The following is a 16,945-nucleotide window of genomic DNA, read 5'->3' as shown; positions in this document are numbered from 1 at the left end:
TCGGGTTTCAAGACTTCAAACAAAATATCAAAGCAAGGACTCTTTAGTGTTTTATGTCATTTTGTCTTTAGTTTTGTTCATATAGTTTCAACACGTGTCGTATTTTTAGGCAGTGAAATGTTCTTCAGTCTGATGTGTGGCAAATTAATTGATAAAAAACAAAATCTGGTTACAGTGGAAGGGGACTACTCAGCCCATGAAGCTAAACAAGCGTCCTTCCAACGGGCTGCTGAGACATATCCTACAGCAGGTGTACAACCACTCAGTGACCGACCCCGAGAAGCTGAACAACTACGAACCCTTCTCCCCTGAGGTGTACGGAGAGACCTCCTTCGACCTGGTGGCTCAGATCATCGATGAGATGGAAATGATGGAAGAAGACACATTCGTTGACCTTGGCAGTGGTTGGTTTTCCCTCTTTAGATTAATGTTTCATTCCTAACGAGTGCACTGATTTTTAAACTTTTAGAACATTTGATAAAGCATTGAATCGTTTTGTTTACAGGAGTGGGGCAGGTGGTGCTGCAGGTTGCAGCAGCAACAAACTGTAAACACTACTACGGAGTAGAGAAAGCAGACATTCCATCTAGCTATGCAGAGGTAACTGTGTAATTAGCACTCTGTTCAAATAACTTTTCAATTAAGGGGGGAGGGGGAAAGAAGATTACTGTTTTGAATAAGTTAATTTAAGAAATTACATTCAAAAAGTTAAACTCCTGTCATAAAGTTAATTTCATTTCCAAGATTATTTCCTGCAGCTAATGAAAACTCAAAGTTCACTCAGATAATTTGAATATTGCAGCAAACCAATAAGATCTAGATTTTTCCTGCAGAACATCCAGATTTCTTTTCCATGAGTTCCTGCCTCAGTGCTGCTGCATGGCGTTGAACCATGAAATGTTCTGAAACTTCCTGGTAGACCGTTGCTCTAACTTTGGGCTTAAAGAGCTCACCAGATAAAATGGCTCCCCCTGTTATCACTGACCAGAAATGTCACGTTGGACCTCAAGCAACTTGCACTCTGTGCCTCTGCTCTTCCTCCAGACTCGGAGGCTGTGATTTCCAAATAAAAAAATTAAAAAATGTCTAAATTTGCTTTCGACTGAAGAGGATTTGTGGAACAACAGTCCACCTCAAACTCTGGCTCCAGCACACGTCAACAAATTGTTTCAATATTCCCTACTCTGAACCAGTTTTGTCAAGAGCCAGTGGAAGGTTTATGAAGACAAGCAGCTAATAAAAATTCTGAGAGTCATGTTTAAAATCTGTTTTGTCTAATTTAAGAGAAAAGAAAATACATTGTGCTTTAACAAGAAGAACAATTTGGATTAGTGTCAGAATAACACAATACCACCATCCCCTCTCTTCCTGCAGCTTATTTCGACGTCACCCATCATGGATTTTAAGTAGGTCAGTGCGCCACAAAGAGCTGCGCTCGCAGTTGATACTATCCACTCAGTCTATAAAGGTCATTTCCAAATAGGTTCTTAAACTCTGTTTGTTTTTTCTCATCAACAAGTGGTGTTAATAAGTCTCGCTATAAACTGTTTGCATAAGACCTGGTTTTCTGGTGCAGATGAGACATCAGTTGATTGGTGTTGTGAAGCTTTTACAAACACTATTGTTGTTTAAGCTGTTAATAATTTAAAATAGTGACATTAGGGTGACTGTTTACAGCAAGTCTCTGGAAAAATAGTGATTTGTGCTATTAAAAGACTAGATGAGACAATTACAGTGACACAGTGATGGGCCTCTGAGTCAGCACTTGGCAGTTTCTTTAGCAATGACCATGTTTGGTTTACCTCTTTTGTGGAAGGTTTTTCTTTTCTTGACTGTGGCCAAAGCAAAGTGTTTATGGAGAGAGCCACCTCCTGATTGTTGTAAAAGTTGTTCAATGACCGGCATCTTTTTAATAGCAATTTCACTGAATTTAGTTCACAGAATATTAATAAAATAATCTTGTTTTCTGTCTGTAATCTATTATTTTAATGATTTGGAGATTGTTTCTTTTTTTTTTTTTTTTCAGACCATGGATAAAGAGTTTAAAAAGTGGATGAGATGGTATGGGAAGAAGCATGGGGAGTACACAGTGAGTCCTATGCTATTTGTTTTACATCACAGATTTTTATTTATTTATTTATCTTTTTTTTATTTCCAATATGTATTCAGGTTTTTTTTTTATATATTGTGTTTTTTTTTTCAGCTGGAGAGAGGCGATTTTCTATCTGAAGAGTGGAAAGAAAGGATAGCCACCACAAGGTAAAGCTCCATAAAGGGTTGCTCACAGACACTTCAATAAAAATATTAATAATTCAGCAGAAGGAGACTCCTTTTCACTTTACAAGGAAGTCTAACTCATTCTTTTGGAAAAGTTAGGGTTAGTGTTCAGATTCAGTTCATTATATTTATTTGTACTTTATGCAGTTAAATCTTGTTAATAATTTTTGTTTATATACATGTAGATAATCTGGAGTGATCATGATTTATATTTGAGACAGTTGTAGATTTTTGTAATAACATGTAAGCTTGTTTTTTCTTCATCTTCTTGTCTTCATTTGTGATTATTTAGATCCCTTTACCACTGTGACAAATAGCTGGATTTAGCAGTGTCTATTAATCTTTGGAAATCAACAGTTTTTTTTTAGTCACTCTCATCTGTGTACAAAATGATGCTCTGTTATTTTCTAGAATCTCTTTCACGAATGATTGATGTGACTTTTCTTTGTGTGGACCAAAATTCTAAAATATGTACTTCTCTGTCTGTTTTCCAGTATTATTTTTGTGAATAACTTTGCCTTTGGTCCAGAAGTAGATCACCAGCTGAAGGAGCGCTTTGCAAACATGAAGGAAGGTAAGTTCTCAATGAACTCTTTGCGGATAATGATGAGCCAGGGCTTCCAAAATCAACTTTTTCTCAACATTTATTTCGTGAAAATCCGTGCTATCGTACTTAAAGTACTGAAGAAGATATTACTTAGCTCAGAGCGGGACGTTACAGGCAGATGAAGACAGCCTGATTTCGCTTCATCGATAGCCACTACATTTGCGATCGAGTCATGAAAGTATCAGACCTGTCAGTTTTCAGAGACGCTAAGATGTAGTCACAGCCGAAGAGGTCTGTTTTTTTAGTTGTTGTTCAGTAAATATTAGAGACTTTTGCTAAAAATGCTGGCGAACAAGAGAAAAGACAAAGTGAGAGATTCTGGTGGATCAGATCTCCAACATTTTGGTTCTTGTGGTAAAAAAGAATTTTGACAGCAGATTAGAACGATTTGAAGAAGGGTAAGTTCATTTATTTTACAACAAGTGGTTTTGAAGTCCGTGCCCTGCGTGATGCTGCTCCAGTGGGAGCTGTTGATTTAAAAAAAAAAAAAAAAAAATCTGGGCTGACTTCCTTCAATTAGATAGAAGATATTCAACTGATTTTTGTATCAGTAAACACTTTATGGACTTCACAACGATACATAAACGTGAGAAATGAATATTTTATGGCCACTGAAATGCATGAATGTAATATCTATAAGTTATATATATATATATATATAGATATTACATATCTATATGATATTGTTATTTTCATGTATAAATTACACTCATAGATGTTTTTATGTCCAAGCATAGCCGTAAACTGGGAGAGCAGATCTCTAGAGAAGAGTGATAACGTTCCCCTCAGCAAACAATATAGCAACCACATATTTGATTTTGGGCTTATGATTTACTTAAATATACAAAATAGTCTGAATGTTCCACTGCTTTTGCAACTCTACGACTCAGCTGAATCTGTTTAGATTACCAAAACAATTCATTCACATAAGTAAAAGTGTTTATGACATTTGCCCTAGTCTTAAAACTAGCTTCTGTTTTTATAAAGCTGAACATGTGCTAAACAAGAAATTGTCACCTTGAAGCAAAAATCTGGTACCTTTATTCATAAACACTTTTGTTTATTTCTGCCAGTCAACTCTATTGACCAATCTTTATGTCCATCTGTGGTTCCATCGATAAATATTGATGGAACCACAGAATTTGGCAACTGAATTTACATTCAGTAAATTTCCCGATTATTATTTCCTGAAGAGTTCAGTGCTAAGTATTGGAATGTTTCTGTCCAGCATTTGCAATATGCAACTTTATTTGTGTGCCATATAGCTCAAAAAGACAAAGGAATAAAGACGTAAAATGTTGGCTAAGCAAATTAAAGTAGCGGATGGTGTTGGATAACTTTTTCAACCATATTTTATTTCGCTAAACTCTTCTGTGTTTCAGCGATGTTGAAATGCTGTCTGAACTGTGTTTCCTGATCACTAATTTCTATTTTGTGTTTCCGACGCTGCATACAGGTTATTTATTTAATTAAATGTACATATTTATTATAGTTGTATTTTTTTCCCCTCCTTTCTTTCCAGGAGGCAAAATTGTGTCCTCCAAACCCTTTGCACCTTTAAATTTTCGAATCAACAGTCGAAACTTGAGCGGTAAGATTTCTGCATTTAGCACTTAATTTCTTGCTCTTAATTCCTGTTTTCGGTTACATGTGTTGCTTCTGTGTTGCAGATATTGGCACGATAATGCGCGTGGTGGAACTCTCTCCATTGAGGGGCTCGGTGTCGTGGACTGGAAAGCCCGTTTCCTACTACCTTCATACCATAGACCGCACTATAGTAAGCACCTAATGCTCTCTCTTCTCTTTAATTACAGAAAAGTAGACATTGAACACTGAATATTGGAGTAGAGTGTAATACATTAGAGCCAACGAATGGACTGAGCCCAACACAGAGCCGCCTTGTGTTTTATTCAGTCACCGGTCCTGAGAATGAAGGACATAATGGTTTTCGCAGATTATTGCTGATTAGAAAGTCGTCTGTTTGCCATTTCAGCAACTTGTAAAAGCCTAGTAGGAGGAGGAAAAAGCTGTTGTTAGAGGCATTTTATTTTTATTAGCTCATAAATCCCATTGTGACTGTGACTTGGCTTCAAATTGTGACATAATTGTTACCTTTTTTTTTAAGGCTAATAGAAACACTGATAGACCACATTGCCCCCACACCCCCGATCCGGCAAAGAGGAATACATTCTGTAAAGACGGTTCTCCCTGCGTCTTTCATGCCTCATTAGGTTATCCTGAGCTATTTCTGTAGCTATGCTGCTATAGGTTTAGGGAGCTGAAGGACAAACTAACCACTTTTCCTTTTGCAAACAAGTACTCTCTTACTTGTTTGCATTATTTGCTGTTATTTCAACTGTTTAACTTGATTTTTCTCTCTCAGTTTTTTCTTTTCTCTTGATAGAAGCTACATCTGCTCCGGCCCTCTGTTTGGCTGCGGTACCTTCCTGGAGGAGAGCATCAGCTGAGATAATGCTGCCAACAACTAAACGTTCTTCTCCAATTAACTGTTTACTTTTCATCAACATAGAATGTACTCCTGGATCAGTGCTTCTGTCTTTTTTTTTGAGTTGTATCTGCTCTGTCCTCTCAAACCCCCAGTCGGCCATGGCAGATGGCCGCTCGTACTGAGCCGGGTTCTGCTAGAGGTTTCTCCCCGTTAAAGGGGAGTTTTTCCTCTCCACAGTCGCTAAATGCAGGCTCAGTATGAGGGATTGCTGTAAAGTCAACGACACAAATCAAGCGCTTGCCTACTGTCGCTATGCGCTCGCCCGAGAGGAGTGAATGCTGCAAGTCAATGACTCGATGCAATCTGCTTGGTTTCTTTAGACAGAAAACTTTTTAAAATGTATTCAAATAATGAAATATTTGAGATAGACTAATTAAAATGTATGGAGGATTGAACTGAAAGGACTGTGTTATGAATTGGCGCTGTATAAATAAATTAAATTGAATTGAATAGAAAAACCAATATTGCGTGAAATTAATACCTGTATATGTAGTGACAACATATTTATCTAATACCTATATTTGCCTTGTGTTTCAGCTTGAAAACTATTTTGCCAGTCTAAAGAATCCTAAACTCAGGGTGAGTTGCATCAGAATATTTGAGTTGTTTCTGTATTTTATTATTATTTGTTTTTTTATCAAACAATAAATTGTTTTTACTTTCTGTTAGGAGGAGCAAGAGGCAGCTAGACGACGTCAACAAAAAGACACAAAGGACAGCAAAAGCAATAACACCACCCCTACAAAAACTAAGGAGCAAAACAAGGTAAGACCAGCACCCATTTTTATTATGCCTGTCATACCTCTCTGTCAACCTACTGGACAAGTCTGGGTTTGGTAGTTGCCAGGAAAATGTTAAACCCCTTTGGGATGAATAAGATCAGAGTCTACAAGCCAAGCCTTCTTGTCTAACATCGGCGTTTGACCTCACGCATGAGAGAGATCCTGGAAAAATGGTCAAACGTTTGCATTAATGGTTTAATCTCTGAATTTGTTGAGTGTCTCTAAACACTTTGTGTGTAAATCACGAATGTGTATCGGAGAACTCACATAAATCTCGGTCTGCGTCCAGCAGCAGCAGCAGCTGGACTCCGGTGGTGAGGAGGAGCGTCCGAGCCTGGTGACCGTGGTCAAGCCCCCTCCCAAACCCCGAAGAACTCGGCTGCTGGCCAAAGGTCGCAAGCTAAACAACAAGAAACGCGGTCGGCCCAAGAAAGCCACCCCTGCTGCTGAGAAGAACAAGAAGAATCAGAGCGCATTAGATCTGCTGCATGCTAAGACCCTTTCTGCAGCACCACCTCAGGGTCAGTGGGCTCACACATCTTTAACACACGATGCATATTGCCTTAGCAAAAAAAACAAGAAAAAAAAAAAGTAACTAATGAAAGTTGTAATAACAATAAATATTAGGCTCAATTGCAAATGTTTTTGTGTATAGATGCATACCGGCCACCTCAGACTTCCTTCTACCAGCTACCTCCCAAGGTCCAGCACTATAATCCCAGTCAGCTGCTGATGAGCCCAACTCCTCCGGGTCTGCAACAACTACTTGGTAAGCTATTAAGCAGACGGATTATGATTTGAAAAAGTTTATTCTGACCTCTTTTTTTTTATACTGGTCACTTTTATTCCCATGCTGTTGTTTTTTTTTTAGATGGTTTCTCTTCATATACTTTTATATAAAATGTTCGTTCGAAACAATAGCGAATAACTGTCCAACGAGAGTGAATTTCCTGAACCAAATTGCAAACATTTTTTTCTGAACTCGTGTGGTTTCCAGATAACATCAAAGTCCAGTACCTCCAATTTATGGCTCACATGAAGACTCCTCAGTACCGCTCCAATCTGCAGCAGCTTTTGGAGCAGGAGAAGGTAACTGGTCACGCTCGGAGCCATTCTGCATGTTTTCATCACCGGCAACAAGAATCTCCCTCGACTCATTAACTTTGGTGTAAAGGTTGATATTCCACTTGACCTCAGGCTTGTTTCCGTCTTCCACTCTTTTCCCAGGAAAAACACAGGGATTTGTCAGGACAGGCAGAGCAGCTCCATTTGGTGTGTCAGTCTCACAAGGACAAGATTAAAGGACTCTTCCAAACCAAACTAGACGAGGTATGGGCACATCCGAACTCAGAATATTTTGAGTAGTGATCTATTTTTACTTCCTTTCCTGTACTTTCTACTTGGTAATGTTCCAAACAAAGATGTATTACATTGTTTTATCTATGACATGTCTTTAGCGACGCCTTTAACTCGCCTAAAAAGCAAAATTCCTTTAAGCCCTTTGGGAGACCTTGGTTTGATGATTATTTTGCTGAGCTTCATTATTAAGCAAATTACTTTCATTAACAGTAGGGCTGAAACGACTAATCATGATTAATCAATTATTGAAATTATGGTCAGCTAATTTAGTAACCCATTAATGGTTAAGTGGAGTATACAGACTCGGAAGATAAAAAGCCATTTGCTGAATAATCCTTAATTGCAGCCCTAAGTTATGGTGAGAAAGACAATGGAGAATTCACATTTAAGGGTGTTTGGACTAATGGACTGAAACACTCTGATTCCTAGAATACCTAGAAGGAATACCCCTCTTTGCTCCAGCTGCTTCAGGAGGAAGACTTGTGTTTGAAACTAATGCAGTATGAATTATATTTATTCCTAAATCTGTTTGTGAACAGCTTGGAGTCAAAGCTCTGACTGTGGAGGATCTCATCCAGGCTCAGAAGGAGATATCGGCTCACAACTGTCAGCTAAAAGAGCAAACCAAGCAGCTTGAAAGAGAAATGGCTTTCCTGAGGGACCACAGTCTGCTTCTGGTGAGACCCCAGAGCCTGTTAGCCTTGCTTTAACCTCCATTAAGTTACAGGTGCTGGCTCCCAATATACCAGAGGAAGACTCTGCTGTGCTTGTTACTTGCAGCTCAAGTCTCGATGCGAGGAGCTGAAGCTAGATTGGGGATCTCTGTGTTTGGAGAGTTTGTTGAAGGAGAAGCAGGCGCTGCGCAGACAGATTTCTGAGAAACAGAAGCACTGCTTGGAGTTGCAGGTAAACGCCACGCCTCAATATTTGGACTTTGATTTCAGCCGATAGAATGACTCCCTGCTTCACCGTCCTTCCCAAGCCCCCCTGTCATTCTGCGTTTTTAGTCCAGAAAAATAACTTTTTAAAGCTGTGTGTTATGTTTGAACACAACATAAACAAAGATGTTGAAAGTCAGACTTGGTTAGACTGACAGCTTTTATAATGACAGCTTATGTAACTTATGTTACATAAGCTGTAGACCTCAGTAAACAGTGTTATTGTTTTCATCTTTTACATTTCAACCTCATTTGCCTGTTTGGACAGAAAATATAATTTATTCATTTATGCATTCATTTGTGTTTGATTGGGAAAAGCACATAGGGTTCTAAAGCAACCACTGCTCTGTGCACTGCTAAGATATTAAATAGACTACACATTAAAACCTGACATGAATGTACATTTGTTGCTAAACCCTTAATAAATTTCCTAGAAGCATTTAAATTTACAATAAATTTCAGATGAGCAAGTACTTTAAACACTTTAAATAGCAATGTTTACTCATCCTCTATTTGTACTCAATAGAATGGTGATTGCAGGGTAACGTTGAAGATTCTTCAGCTTCTGTTTTAATTTTCACATTTCTGTGAAAACAAAAGTCACTGCATGACTCTTCTTATTTTATTTTATTTTTTACCTAAGCTGTAATTCCTGAGTGTATGGCTGTTGATGAATGCATTTTGTCCTTCCTAATGGTTCCCCCTGCTGTTTGTTTCCAGATTAGCATCGTTGAGCTGGAAAAGAGTCAAAGGCAACAAGAGCTGCTGCAGCTCAAATCCTACAGCCCTCGTGATGGCTCCCCCTACAGGAAGAGTCTGGAGTCACGAGGCTCCACCGACATGGACTCTTCTAGGCTCGGCCTGTCGTCGGCCCCAGCACTGAACGGCATCAGCCCGGAGCTTTCGGTCAACGGGACGGGCTCGCCATGCTTCGACCGGGCTAACGCAAAAGCAGAGCTTTCTCGCTACCTTCCCATCTCTCCGGACCACGACGGGGTGGCCGCCGCCTCCGAGGCGCGACAGAGGCAGCAGAGCTCCTCCCAGCCTGACTACACTCGCTTCTCACCTGCCAAGATTGCCTTACGGAGGCACCTGAACCAAGACCCCACTGCCTCTGCTCACTTAAGAGGATCGGGCCTAATGACGTACAGGTGAGCTTCTCCTAAAAGCTTACACGGAGAAAGAAAGATGTCGTCCGCCTCCTGAATTTATCTCTCCGTTCTTTTAGGGATCTCGGAGGTGTTAACTCCCCTCATGGAGCCAAACAAAACTGTCCTTCTCCCAATTCATCTGATTCTCAGTGTAATGTGAAAATCTCTGACAGGGTAAAAATTTAGCTTCTCTGTTTTTTTTAAACTGATTTTTATTTGTCGCTTTTCAGTTGTTTTACTATTTCACTCTTTTTTGTATTATGTACCAGAATGTATTATGTAGCAGAATATCTATAATTCATTTCAGTAGGCAACATTTAGTAATTTATTAAATCAATGCTACGTCTTCTAGACTAAGAACAGATATGGTAAGGATCATTTTATCCGCCACAACCCTGCAACTTTGAGATCCTTCCGTTCTTCTCAAACGCTTAAATCAAATAGCTGAATTCACAACGTAAACTGATTGTTGGAGCAGGAAATATTTGTCTTGCCAATGCTGCCATCTCCTGACTAAATAAAGCTTTAACTTCAGTTGAGCAACAACGTTGAAAACATATTGATGGTAATATTTCTCCAGTTTTTAAAGCTAGTTTTTACTCGAGTGGTGAAGAGAAATTTAAATTATTCTGCCTACAAAAAATATATATATTTTTTTTAAATAAATGCATTTGGCTTTAGTAAACAAAACTAAAATGATCTTGTTTGCTGTTTTCCAGGTCGGTAAGGAGAGGAGTCCGTCAGTTCAGGGTGACAGCATCACTAGCCTTCCCATCAGCATCCCTCTGAGTACTGTCCATCCCAGTAAACTTCCAGTCAGCATTCCGCTGGCCAGTGTGGTGCTGCCCAGTCGGGCTGAGAGACTTGTACGTTTTCTCTTCACAGTTCCTACATTACAATACCTAGACATCTCTGCCCGACTTTTAGTGTGAATAATTGTTCACTTTCAAATAGTTAGTACTTGTGTTATTGGTTAGGTTCCATGTTAAATTGCTACTGTTTATAGTCAGTTTAAATATTTGTTTCTGCCTTTTACCATTTCAGAGAAATACTCCCAGCCCTGTGTCTCAGTCAGGTCAGACCAACGGTAAGGAGGATTCGATAATCAATCAGAGTTGCCCATAAATCAGTTTTGTTGCTAAACTACTGATAACTACACGCTTTGTAAATGTTTCTTTATAGCCCTTCTGACATTTAGCTTACTAAAACTTGTACAAACTTGTTTTAAAATATCTTTATACATCTTTTGTCCTTACTCTGATGGAATTTTTAGAGAATTCGCTGATGTAAAAACTTGTAACGTTACATCTTCTTCACTCTGTTGTAACGTATACAAAGAAGAGTGCTGTCAGTGCCACCTGTTAGTTTAGCTTGGAAAAATCTTAGATTTTTAGGTTTTTGAGCTCTCAAATCTGTTCTTCAGCAGATTTTTACTGAATTATATGTGTATTTATCAACTTGAGTCTGATGTGGCATATCTTATTTAAACTCAGAATGTCTTAGATATGTTCTTTGTTTGGGTCTGACCTTAGACTGTTCCATCCCTGCAGGATATTCATGTAGCTCAGGGCTAATGAATGGAGGTCCCCACCCTGAGGACCACAATGGTGCTTCTTTATCACCTCTTCCACACAGCAACAGTCCTTTGACGGGACCAATGGGTCGAGGCGGTCCCATCCAGAGCCCGTCGCTGAGCACCGGAGGGGTGCTCCACTATGCCGACGGACCCCCCAGGATTCTTCCTGAAGACGGAGCAGAGCGCCAAGGTGAGGAATCCGACACAGAGCTGCGAGACGGCGACCCGCCGAGGAAGATTTTCTCGCCGTCTTCATCTCCGTCTTCCTGTTCGTCAGGCAACGGGAACTGCGTGACTGGAGGATCACGCCTTCATCATCACGCTGGCTCGACCAAGCAGGGATACCACAGTAACCATGGGAACCACCACCACCAGTCTCCGAGCACACAGCACGCACACACGCCAACACACACGTCATCCTCCCACAGCTTCGGCTCTCAGGAGGGCCGGAGGCGCGGGAGGAGGAAACGCAGCTCCACCGGGGCGGCGGCCAGCGGATCCCCGAAGAGGCGCTCCTTCCCCGGGGTCAGCTCCAACAGCCACTCATCAGGATCCCCACTCAACATCAACTCCATGGCGAGTCACTAACGCACCTGGAAACATGAAGTTGTAATCCTCATACTGTGGTTGCCAGATTGAACTTTACTTTAATAGGCGGTTAAATGAAATTGTCTGTCTGAGCTAACAGAGCTTTTTCTTGTTTACCTGAACAGGTGAACAACATCAACCAGCCTCTGGAAATCTCCGCCATTTCTTCTCCAGAACAATCAAGCCGCAGCCCCCACGGTCCCGACCTGGACCAGCCCCCCGTCTTGAAGAGAGAGCGCCCCCTGGAGCTCAACGGTAACGGTCGATACTCGACCACTCCCAGCTCGGACGACGAGGACTCAGGATATCCTCCCGACAGCTCCAGTTCCCGGTAATGTAGCGCTTCAGAAACGACCACAAATGTTGCCTGAACTGTATCTGTTACAAGATAACTTCCTGGTCCTGGGTTTAGTTGCAGATTTTTTCTTTTTCCCGTTATTTCTCCAGGTCTTTTTTTGTTTTTTTGTTTGCTTCTGCTGAGAAAATAATTGTTTTTAGAATTTTATTTATTTATTTATTTATTTATTTTTTATTGAATATGATTCAGTTCTGGTTAAAAGTTTAAAAAAGGAAAATAAGTGAAAACATTTATATGTTTTTCTTGTTCCTGAGCACTTTAAGACATCTACATTGAAAACTGGTCACACTCATTGCTTGGATGTGATTTTTGACCCATTTTTTCCACAAAAACTGCATTTAAATCCTAAAGGAAGTGGGATCCTTTCAATGCACTCTGATCTTCAGTTCTTATATTTCTAATTTTACATAAGTCAGGTTACCAGCTGGGTCACTCCAGCAGAGTCTTTCTCTGAAATCAGTGTAGCGTTTCCTTGGCTTTGTTTTGGGACTATTGTGTTGTTCGGAAATCCGGACACTTTTCATCTTCATATTCTTATCGAGAATATCCTGGTCGGTTCATTCATCCTCCTTCACTTACAGGAAGTCTGCCAGTCCCGTATGCTGCAACACAGCCACACTCTTTATGTTCCCATCTGCAGACTTCTGGTGATTTAGGGGAGATGAGCAGAAGCAGCCTTCCTCCTAGCATGATGTGTTCACTGAAATCCAAACAGCTTTCTCTTCATCTGCCCAGACTGCTTTTCATTGTCAAATCTTTCAAACAAACTTCAGCGTGCTTTTGCTTCAGCAGTGAAATCAGTGATATTTCCAGAAAAAACAAACATCTTAAAACTACATGAAAAGTCATTTTAATGTTAAAAGAAAAGACTTCTACAATTATCTAGATCTGACCTAAAGTAGCTCGGTTCGTCCGCTTTTATTTATGTAAACAACTGTCTGTTTCAGTTGTTTTAAAGTTTTGATACTAATAACAATTTGATGCTAATGTATGAAAAGATAAAGTATATCCTTATCTGTAAAACCGTTACCATGGTATCACAGGATGCTCAACATTCCTGATTTGAATCTTTTTGGGATTTTTTTTTTTTTTATGTAGTTCATTCTCCTGATGTTACAACTTTACTCTTGTAATATTATTAATTTATTCTCGGAACAAAATAAAATAACCAGGCTCTCATATTCCATCAGAGTTCACCTGAATTCTAAGTCCAAATAAACTTAAGAAGTGAAACACGCTTGTCAAACAAGATGGCCGCCCTGTTCATTCTGACAACACTCTGAACTTTAGAAACCCAAGGAGTGCATTGGTTGGGGGAGGAGTGGGGGGGAAGTCCAGATTTTCCAAAAATTAAATTGTCAAAAGTCTGTCACTAAATCTAAGACATTCAAATTGTTAAGTTTAAATTCTCACCAGAGTTGTATACCTTCTTAATTCATCGTGTGAGTTGTGCCACATGGCTCATGCTTGTTTTGTTTGTCCCTTCTCTTTTAGCATCGAAAGAAAAATAGCCACTATATCACTGGAGAGCAGAGATGGGCATGGTAGACTGGGTGACGGGGAGCGAGGTAAGAAGAGAAAACCGCGCGCTTTGGGAAACGTTTTGCTCATGTAGCCTTTTATTAGTTATTAGGAAATCGACTGTCTTTTCTTTCCACCCAGGAAGGAAATCTGGTAGCAGCAGTGGCAACAGCACAGGCAGTGAGGCCTCCTCTTCGTCCTTTTGTTCAAACAGCAAGTGGAAATCAACGTTTTCCCCCATATCAGACCCCAAGCAACCCAACTCGGACCTCAGGCAGGGGGGCTCCCCGTTCAGCACAGGGGGCTCGAGCCGAAGCACAGACTCCGATTCGGACTACAAGCAGCAGAATGGGAGGAAAGGGGGCGACGGGGATTCCTCCAGTTACATGACCCCCAACCCTTTCCTCAGTCAGGAGACGGGAACGTGGGCGGTAGCCAGCAACGGCGTCCAGGGAGGGACCGCTTCGGACCAGCGGCAGGTCCTTCAGAAGCAGAAGGGCCCGCGCGACTGGGAGCTGAAGACCGCCAGCAGCATGGCCAGTCAGAACCTCTTCATCGCCGCCGCTGCCGCCAGCAGCGGAGGAGGCATTCTGAGCGGGAAGGTTGGGGGCAGCCCTGTGGCGGTGTCCTCAACCACCGGCCCAGCGATGGGGCAGTACCTGGGCTCCCAGTTCCCACTCGGAGGAGCCTCGGTCCTGCAGTCCTTGTTCGGGGCCCAGACGGGTGTCACTGTGAACGGGACCTCCCGGCTCGTGAACGGACACTCTGCCCTCGGCGGCTTCTCCAGCGCAGGGCTGGCAGGGGGAGCAGCAGGAGGTGAGCATCACTGATCATCTAGCAGGTTATCATCAAATGTAGGAACAGTCAGAGTGAGGTCTTAGTTTTATAAGAAAGGTGAGTGGGAACACAGCGTTGCTCTGTTTTTGTTTTTGTTTTGTTTTTTTGTCTGAATGACAGACTTTCTGTGCTGCTTTGCTTCCTACATGGACTGGCTGCTTGAATGATGCAATTAGAAACGCCCTGGGACAATGTTAGGAACAAATGAAGGAATTCTGTAACAAAAGTGAATAGAAAACAAAAACAATTGACAAAAACAAAAGTTGAACGTTTAATCCCATGTCATTTTCCTGGGGTGTATATATTTGAGTTTTTGTGTCAGAGTCAGTTTACTAAATCCTGTTTCTCCGTAAATTAATTGAATCTCTTACAGGGCTGGGCGTTTATCGTATCGTTTATCATTTATTGCGGAAAAACTTCTTATCGTGATGAGAATTTTGATTTATTGTTGACTTGGTGAATTTCAAATAATGTTAAATACAAAACAAAATGATTGATAATGTTATTTTTCTCCACTGCTAGTTCCACGAGAGAATCAGTAAATGTCAGTAAACTGAAAGATGTGACAAAATGCAGTTGCTGTAAATCTTTACGTAAGCGGCGTCCTGAAGAATCCCGTTTCAAATGGGAAGGCTTTTCAGAAATAATGTTTGTGGTGCTACGGATGCTGTTCCATGCAGTCACAGACATACAAAGAAGTGAAGTAGTATTATTTTTATCGCCATCACTATAGTACCACAAATTATCGCGATAAAATTCAAATTTCTTGCCCCCAGCCCTAATCTCTCAGTTTTTCTGCAGCTAGCAGTGGACTGACTCTGTTTGCTTTTATTTTTTTGCCTGCTTGTCTCAGACTTGCCTGGCGCTTGTGCTCAACCCGGCTCAGCCCTTGCTTCTCTCTTTGTCCCCCTGTCCTCGCTCTCTCCGCTGCTGTCATCTGCTCTGTCTTCTTCCGCTCTCCACTCTCTCGCCCGTTTCTGCTGTGTGATTTGCAGGTATTTTTCACCATGTGGTTCCCTCAGCGTCCTCCCATCAGTTTGGGGCGACGCTGTCCACCTCTGGAGGCCTCAGCTCTCTGCTCAGTCTCTCCTCCTCTTCCTCTGCCTCCCCCCAAACCCAGCAGCACACCACCGCGCCGCCTGCCCCCACGCGCCTCACCTCCGTGTCTTCATCTGCCCCACTCTCGCTGTCCCAGGCCCAGCACAGCCGCACGCAGTCAGTGCTGCACAGCCCCTCCCCTCCCACTCTCTCGCTGCCCCCTCCACCACCCCTTCACAGTGTCCCTTCCTCCTCCTCGTCCTCTTCCTCCTCAGCCTCCACACACCCTGACGTCTCGCCGTCTCCTAGGTCAGAGCCCCTCCACCCCTCGCGTCTGCCCCAGCCGTCCCTCCATCACCAGCGAATACACTTATCTCTCTCTCTTTCCATCACCACCTCCTCCACTGCTTCAACTTCTGTCTGCACCACTGTCGCTGCTTCCCCCTCCCTCCCCTCTTCGTCTCTGTCCACCTCGTCCTCGTCTCGTCCATTCGCAGTGCACTACTCCCCCCGGCTGCCCCTGCCCCCACTGCCGAGCGTCTCGGGCGGTGGCGGGAGCATGTGGAGGACTCAGGGCATGCATGGGCCCCACACCGCCGCCCAGATCCCCGGCTCCCGACCCAGATAGCGTTTGGGCCAAGGGGCAGTGGGGAGGAGGGGATGAAGAGGGGAAGGGCGGAGGGCGATCAGAGGGTGGATAGAGAAAGATAGGGAGAGAGAGACAGAGACAGGATACCTGTTTTCCCTGTTTTTCTACCAGCTGTTGTTCAGAATGAACAAGGTAAGGAGACTAACAAATGTCCTGGGCGTTTTTTTTTTATCATTTCAAAGTGTGCGTTGTTAAGGTATTAACACCCCTTGACCATTCCATGTTTTGTCAGGGTGCTGCAGCAAAAACAAATCTATGTATTTTAACAGGATTTTGTGTGATAGACCTAAAAGTAGTGCGTAACTTAAGTGCATGGTTCTCAAACTCTTTTGCACATAAGATCTGAAAAACGTGATATGCATTTTTGTTGTTTTGCTGCAACTTTACCCACAAAGGACTTGACACACAGAGTAACAAACGTATCTCAATGCTGACAGCCGACGTCCTGAAATATTTGTCAAAGTTCTTAGCATTCGGCCTTGGCCTTAGTCTGGACTCCATCCCTGCTCTCATTTCTCTTGAGAATGTGTGATTCTTTAGAGGAAAAGTACAAATTATTCACTGGGATGTGCATTTCTAGATTAAACACAGTAACATTCAAAACTTGTTTAAAGCTTTAAGCTTTGGTTGCTTGTCAACCTTATAAGCTTAGAAAGATATACAACTTTTGTAGCATTTTTTTCTTTCTTTCTTTTTTGCTAAATTTGCAACACTGTTTAAATTTAGTGTGCCTGTGTTGCAGGCTACTTCTTCTC

At 41.8% G+C, this 16,945-nt stretch overlaps 1 protein-coding gene across 5 annotated transcripts in view; it reads left to right on the top strand.

Moving 5' to 3' along the window:
- The window catches only part of dot1l (DOT1-like histone H3K79 methyltransferase), a 28,081-nt gene that overhangs the window by 8,830 nt on the left and 2,306 nt on the right, over positions 1–16,945 (top strand). Inside the window, exons 5-29 of one of the 5 annotated variants that reach the window (XM_016663626.1) lie at positions 176–404; positions 506–600; positions 2,027–2,089; positions 2,204–2,259; positions 2,772–2,851; positions 4,407–4,475; positions 4,555–4,661; positions 5,931–5,972; positions 6,063–6,158; positions 6,465–6,696; positions 6,831–6,944; positions 7,173–7,264; positions 7,403–7,504; positions 8,074–8,211; positions 8,315–8,440; positions 9,193–9,623; positions 9,701–9,797; positions 10,343–10,489; positions 10,668–10,710; positions 11,174–11,389; positions 11,477–11,775; positions 11,913–12,118; positions 13,640–13,713; positions 13,808–14,482; positions 15,499–16,322. In XM_016663626.1, coding sequence (XP_016519112.1) covers positions 176–404; positions 506–600; positions 2,027–2,089; positions 2,204–2,259; positions 2,772–2,851; positions 4,407–4,475; positions 4,555–4,661; positions 5,931–5,972; positions 6,063–6,158; positions 6,465–6,696; positions 6,831–6,944; positions 7,173–7,264; positions 7,403–7,504; positions 8,074–8,211; positions 8,315–8,440; positions 9,193–9,623; positions 9,701–9,797; positions 10,343–10,489; positions 10,668–10,710; positions 11,174–11,389; positions 11,477–11,775; positions 11,913–12,118; positions 13,640–13,713; positions 13,808–14,482; positions 15,499–16,169 — 4,500 coding nt within the window. In that variant the 3' untranslated portion in view covers positions 16,170–16,322. Of the gene's footprint in view, positions 1–175; positions 405–505; positions 601–2,026; positions 2,090–2,203; positions 2,260–2,771; positions 2,852–4,406; positions 4,476–4,554; positions 4,662–5,930; positions 5,973–6,062; positions 6,159–6,464; positions 6,697–6,830; positions 6,945–7,172; positions 7,265–7,402; positions 7,505–8,073; positions 8,212–8,314; positions 8,441–9,192; positions 9,624–9,700; positions 9,798–10,342; positions 10,490–10,667; positions 10,711–11,173; positions 11,776–11,912; positions 12,119–13,639; positions 13,714–13,807; positions 14,483–15,498; positions 16,323–16,945 lie in introns of all 5 variants that reach the window. The other 4 variants (XM_016663625.1, XM_007577216.2, XM_007577215.2 and 1 more) reach the window with 4 other exon arrangements.

The sequence above is a fragment of the Poecilia formosa genome, unplaced genomic scaffold (assembly GCF_000485575.1).
Source record: "Poecilia formosa unplaced genomic scaffold, Poecilia_formosa-5.1.2 Scaffold432, whole genome shotgun sequence".
Lineage (NCBI taxonomy): Eukaryota > Metazoa > Chordata > Actinopteri > Cyprinodontiformes > Poeciliidae > Poecilia > Poecilia formosa.
This window is presented reverse-complemented; position numbering and strand designations above follow the sequence as displayed.